At 35.3% G+C, this 6591-nt stretch overlaps 1 protein-coding gene across 1 annotated transcript; it reads right to left on the bottom strand.

Annotated features, from left to right (window-relative positions):
• Positions 1 to 2955: 2955 nt before the first annotated feature.
• On the bottom strand, positions 2956 to 3913 carry LOC124449645. Its single transcript, XM_047000599.1, has 2 exons — positions 3598 to 3913; positions 2956 to 3435 (listed from the first exon to the last, which is right to left on the bottom strand). Exon 2 carries the CDS (start codon positions 3413 to 3415, stop codon positions 3047 to 3049), a length of 369 nt encoding a protein of 122 aa, XP_046856555.1. The 5' UTR covers positions 3416 to 3435; positions 3598 to 3913; the 3' UTR covers positions 2956 to 3046.
• Between the last annotated feature and the right edge of the window lie 2678 nt (positions 3914 to 6591).

Raw genomic sequence — 6591 nt, 5'->3', positions numbered from 1 at the left:
TTATTGAAGGAAGCGTCCTTTATCGAGGACGAAACTACATCTTAGCGGTAATTTTGCTAAAACACAAGGATTCGTTGAATAGTATCAGCCTGTTTATTTAGTTGATGTGATAAAAGAACGGCTATTTAAAAACAATTGACGTTTGAAAATCTTTATTCAAAACAACAACAAAAAGCAATTTTTACAGACCTTCCAGTATTTGAAATTTTCATTCTCGTGAGTCACATGATGAAAATTTTCCACAGTTCCTTTTCTTTTAGGTCGATACTATGATCCTTGGAAATATTTCACGTTGCAACAACCATTGACAACCATCTGACTTTGGATGTTCGCATAAATAAGGGCAAGGCGAGTGTCTATACAGCACTCTGTCGCTTTGTCTTCACAAGAAGACGCCATTTTTTTGATAGATATAAATGACGAATTATTATTTATATACGATTCTCAAGAATAAATAAACAGAGAGAAACGGACCCTCTAAATCACTTCTACTGTGCAACCTCGTGCTGTATGTATAAGGTTAATAGCTTGGCTAGCGACAAAACGCTCCAATTGGTCAGGAAGCGCATTTCATTGGCTGTCACTATGCTAATAACATGCGTAATAAGATATGCGCTTAACATAAAATTCTTTTAATATGGCGGACATAACTGAAGCTGTTTCAAATTGCATAAAGTGAAATGAGTTTTGAGATTCGTGATTTATTGCCGCTACGAATAAGAAACAGACGGCAAAATCGAGTCGAAAGATTTCGGAAACATCTATCGAATTCTGTTGAAGATGGCATCATGAGATGTTGAAACATGTTTATTTTAAAAAAAACTTATCGTTTTGTTAAATGCGCAAGAATTCTAAATGAATGAAGTTTTGCTTCGTTTCACTTGTTTCCTAGGATACCAGACGAATGAAAAGTAGAATATGAGGTAATGGACAAGGCAATTAACACATAGTGAAAGTAATCTTAATAGAAATACAGTGGAATAACATGAAAATTTAAAGCAAATTTTTCCTGAAGCGACACAAGTTTAGAAACATCACAGTTATCAAATAAGCAGGAAACACGTTTTTCCAAACGTCTCACATTTCGTCCTTCGAAAATGTCACCTCGATGAAACGCATCACAATCGTATAAATTTACCGAAAAAAGTCCAGCCGAATCCAAGGAAAGATAAAATCCTCTTTTATAAAGACAAAATTTTTCATTCATTTTACAACATATTTCAATGTTGACATCATTCCTAAGGAATGTTTGTTAATCCCTCCAAACAAATTTCATTGTTTTCAAACAGGAAGAAACGCTTTGTTTTGAATTATTGTAATCCAATAGCCATGTGTTACTGGATATACCTCACGTTATTAAAACACGGAATCAGTTTGGAATCCATTTGAAAAAAAATTCCATGCAAAAATTGCTTTGCTATAAAAGCTTCAAGAAAGTGAATGAAAAATTGGCGAAATTCCCGTGATCACAATATCGTCAGTTATATTGAAACTGCCCAGTTTTTATGCATTAAAGTGCCTACGAAACAAAAATTTTGCTAGCTGAGTTACACTTTCATTGAAGAAATATTTTGAAATGACAATAAGCATGACTTTCTAGATACTGAGGTCGTCCATTGTCACTTCCTATTTATCTGACCTGTCATTTTTACATTGTAAAATGAGAACTAGAATTATTAAAGCCCGTTCATACGATCCGATTTGTCTGACCTGATGGCTTCGGTTCCGATTTTGGTTGCTTGTTCAGACGGCCCGATAATTGTGTTGATATTTATATTCGTTTACATATTTATAGCAGTGAGAACAGCCATTTGTTAAAAACTGAATACTACAAAATACCCGACAACTAAGGCCCCGTCCACACGTATCCGGAGTTTTTAAAACGAAGGTTTTTCTCCGTTTTGAAAAGATTTGCGTCCACACGTAGCCTATTTGAATCGTTTTCGCCTGTCCACATGTATACGCAAATACGAACGCAATACGAAAAACGATATGAAAGAGCATGCGTAGAGAGCATGACTTCGCCTGTTTATTATTCGTTTTAGAACAACTTCCCGTGACTTTGAAATAGAGATCATCCTCATAATATTAATTCGTTTTCTTAAATAATCAACGTGAACATTCAAGATGTTAATTTGTAACTCAATGCTATGATGCTTGAAAGAAGCCTGAGTAAAATAGCTATACAATTCTGCATCGCCATGTTGAACAAATGCTTTAAACTTTGAACCTTTGAACCATGCTTTGAACTGATGTTTTGAATTCGGCGCAAAACGCATGCTCCATCCGACTCGATAAAACGTCACCCCGGTCATCGTAAAGAAAACCTCCGTTTTAACCGTCCACACGTAGTTGTGAAACCGGCGTTTTAAAAATCCACTCTGGAAGCCGTATTTAAAAGCATCGTTTTGGTAGGCGAAAACGCCGTTTACGTGGACACAAGGGCAAACAGAAAACCTGTTTTCAAAACTCCGGATACGAGGACGGGGCCTATTCAATTCTTGAGCAAGCACTGGATGTGATTCTGCAAACTGCGCTATGTGATGCCTAAGCGTGGCGTTGAGTAAAAATGGCGAGGCATTTAATCCAAACAGTACTCTGCAAAACCTGTAAACAACAACCTCTAAATTAGCATTAGTCGCATCTCTAACCCACAGAAATCTTAAATAGTCCCTGTCTGCTTTGTCTACATCTACCTTCAAAAATGCTTTCTCTATGTCTCCTAGAAAGGCACTCTGTTCTCCTAAATCTAATTAATATATCAAACAACAACGGTGTTAATGATGGTCCCATGAAGACAGTCATTCAAAGAAGTCCCTTTCTTACCCTCTTTGATGATGCATCATACACTATTCTTAGCTTAGTTGTTTTGGCTTCTTTACGTATAACCGCTTGATGGGAAGATAATGAACATTCATCCCCGGTTCTGACTCGTCAACCCTTTCAATGACTCCGTTTTAGTTGATCCATGATAATTTTATCATATTCCATTAACAAATCAGGCTCATTTGACAAACGCTTACTTTGCCCTTTCATGCGTGCTAAACTATTGGCAGTTACTTGGTAAATGCCCATGACCCTGCTTCCACGGCAATCTAACAGAGTACTTATGCCCATTAAACTCAATTTTATCTAACAAGGCTTCGTGCACATCGTCAGTTTCCCTGACCCCAAGTGTTTCTAAATCCCATAACTTGTTCACCTGCCTGTTTGTGCTGTTTTTCTGCGTTGCAGTCTGCGAAACTAAATTAACATGTGCATTTTTGATTTTCCAGCTCCCTTTCAGTGGACCGCTTACAATCCATCTTAAACAAGTGTCAATCGCAACTGGCTCATTCTTTTTGATCCTAATTATTTCTCCTTTCTGAAAAGCCCAAAGGTTATCTGCTCCTATCAAAACATCCACTTCCAACATCTCCTGCTTCAAACTTACATCTGAAAAAAACAAACTTTTCAAATGAGAACACTGTTCCTTAGCCACCTCAATATGCTCATTTTTTACCGTACAAATACGTGGAACTACTAATGCCTCTAAACGAATTTTGAAATTACCTCTAACTGATGCGACTTCGCAATTGACGACCCCTGTCATCTTACCTTCATTTGTTCCACCACCAAAAGTGTTGACCTCTAACCATTCCCGCCTTGCTACATTAAGCTTCGCATCTTGTTTTGGTCTGTTTGTGACGAAAGACTTCTTACTTCCCGAGTGAAAAAGCACTCGTACTCTCTTCCTATTCTGACCTGCGAGAATTCCTTGCGCAGTCTGCAAGGCTACCCTAGTGTTTGTACTCACATGCACGTTACTCACATTTATCTGCTCTGTTTTCTCTACGCTACCACTCTGTTTTTCAGCCTTCTCTTCGTCCTTTTTTCCTATGTCACATATAGACACATGATGATCCTCCCCACTTTATCAAGCACTGTATGAAAAGTTCATTCACATCGCGCGATATTCGCGATAATGATGTTGATTGCATCGACAATAGTAACGGTGATTTCTGTGTTAGGAGCTCATCAGACAAACCTAAATGGTAAGAAAACAATCTCAGTGTTCCAAAGTGTAGCTGTGATTCATGGAGAAAAACGCAATTTCCCTGTAAACACATGTACGCAATTTTCAATACCTTTGAAGAATGGAATTTCACAGCCCTCCCACAACACTTTAGAAACAGCGTTTTCATAACATTGGACAATGGCTTGAATCTGGAAGAAAATAAAAAAAAGAGAAAACACGAGGAGACTGATAATGAAAACAAGAACAATGCAGAGATTGTCGAGCATACTTATGACGTAATAGTGCAAGAGGATGAAAGTCCCAAAGACATAACTAAAAAAGAATTAAAAATTATTGAAAAAGAAGTCACCAAATTCAAACCTGGTTGGCTGACTTACTCTGTAAAAGAAAAAAGCGTCTAATGTAGTCTTCTTATTTATCATTGTAAGTAATTGTTTATAAACATGAGTGCTATGTACACGTAAAACTGGAGGGGAAATCTCTTCAAACTATGCTTTCTTTTGATTTTAGATAATTGACGCTTTTTGTGAGTTTGACTAAAAACTACACTACTGTTTTGCTGCAGAATCATTTATTTAGAGATTGTTAAAAACAACTCAAGCACAAGATGCACATAGGCTAATATATCTTTTCACCAAACCAAAATTATCCTTTTTCAAATCATCATCCATGGCATTCACTGAAGACTACTGGTAAGTATTTAAAATAAAACAAACAAACAAACAACATTTGTATACCGGCCAGTATTAATCTCCGCCAGGGGGGTTGACCGGTCCATGAATTTAACTAAATTTTTGAATTTAACATGAATTTAACATGAATTTAACATGAATTTAACATGAATTAAACATGAATTTTTGGTTGACTTATAAGTATTTAAGCTAAATAATAAAAAGTAGACATGAATTATACACATACTTAGACCACATGAGTCCACCGATTTACATGAAAAATTAGTATCTATAGAAACATTAACTCATATAATTCATTAATTAACAAAGAAAAAATTTTTAACTAAATGCAACAGTAATTTTGTGTAATATAGACTTTAGATAAGTTCTCAAAAACAACACTCTAGTTTGACTCACTTGGAGGAAGTGCAGACAAAAAGACACCTAATACACACATGATGTATCATATAAACAAACTAACGTAATTATGAAACTTGATCTTAAAAGATTTGACCAAAAATCATTTTCAACAATCAATATTATCATTCATGTGGTCATTGTTTGTCACTGCTTTAGTGCTTTGGTAGATGTAAAAACAGGTTGGAACTCAAGCTCATGGTAATGTTTTGAGCCACTTCATTGTAAACAGGAAGATATGTATAACTGTGGAGTGTACATATGCTTGGTAAGCTTAAAATAGCCTAATTTTACTTGAATAGCTATTTTTACAAACATGATTATTCAGTAATTGATCATTTTGCATCAGTTTGCCCGATGTCTAGCCCTTGGCTTGAATCAAAAACCAACAAACATAGAGACTGAGAGAAAATGAATCATTTCAACATTACTTGGGTCTTGCTATAATGATATCACACAGTAAGGCATAAATAACATTTGGTTAAATATTTTTATATGGAATTCATTATGAATATCTTAGGAAGCAAAATGTGGCTGTTTGCAAAATATGCAGAGAGGATGACAATGAAGACTGGCTGGGTTGTGATCAATGTGGTCAATTTTTTCATGCAAGTTGCCTTAATGTTGACTTTGCCATAACCTTGTCAACACATTTTAGATGCAGATAAAATTATTATCAATATTATTTGACATGCAACAAAATCATTGTTATGGTATCAGTGCAAATTGTGCAATTAAAATGAGTGCTTCAAAATATAGTAATGTGTGAATGATAAATACTTTAATTCAACGTAAAATGAACTGGAAAATTTAATTGATTCGGCACGATTGTGCTTGCCACTAATTGAATCTCAGACATGCTATGAATAGTTTGAAACTGTTGATGAAATGTTACCATAAACTACAAGTTTTACAAATATATCTGAAATATAATGGCTTATTCTTATTTCTTACCTTTGCGATGATTCTTCTGGCCAAAAATTTTCAAAATTCATGTAAATGCGTCTACATGATTACTCTGATACGAAATTCAAACGCAAAAACAAACTTGAATCAACTTTTGAGAGATAGCCGCTCCAGTTATTATAGAACTCAATGGTTCCGTCCTCTGAAGATAGGCGGAACACGTGGAGAAATCACGTGAGTATACATTGAAATGTGCGAGAAAAGGCAGTTGCTAGGTTACAAGACAAATTTTGAGATTTTGCGGTATTACGATTACAAACCACCGAATAAAAGCGTGAAAATGAACGAATAAAACATAATATTACAAATTGTTTGTGAAATAATATTTATCTCATCTCCAAAGAGAATATTTACTATTTATTGGGAAATTTCTACTCCTCTTCCGACCGAAAGCATGGCATAAAAGATACATCACTGGAAATAATGGTTGAACAAGAACAAGCAGTGCATAAGGTATGAAAATTTGATCTTAAAAATTTTATCCACGAAAAAGATTGGAAATCTTACTCAACTGCTATT

This window comes from Xenia sp. Carnegie-2017, unplaced genomic scaffold (genome assembly GCF_021976095.1).
Source record: "Xenia sp. Carnegie-2017 unplaced genomic scaffold, XeniaSp_v1 HiC_scaffold_23, whole genome shotgun sequence".
Classification (NCBI taxonomy): domain Eukaryota; kingdom Metazoa; phylum Cnidaria; class Anthozoa; order Malacalcyonacea; family Xeniidae; genus Xenia; species Xenia sp. Carnegie-2017.
Note: the sequence above shows the minus strand (reverse complement) of the source record. Positions and strands in the feature narration are given on the sequence as shown.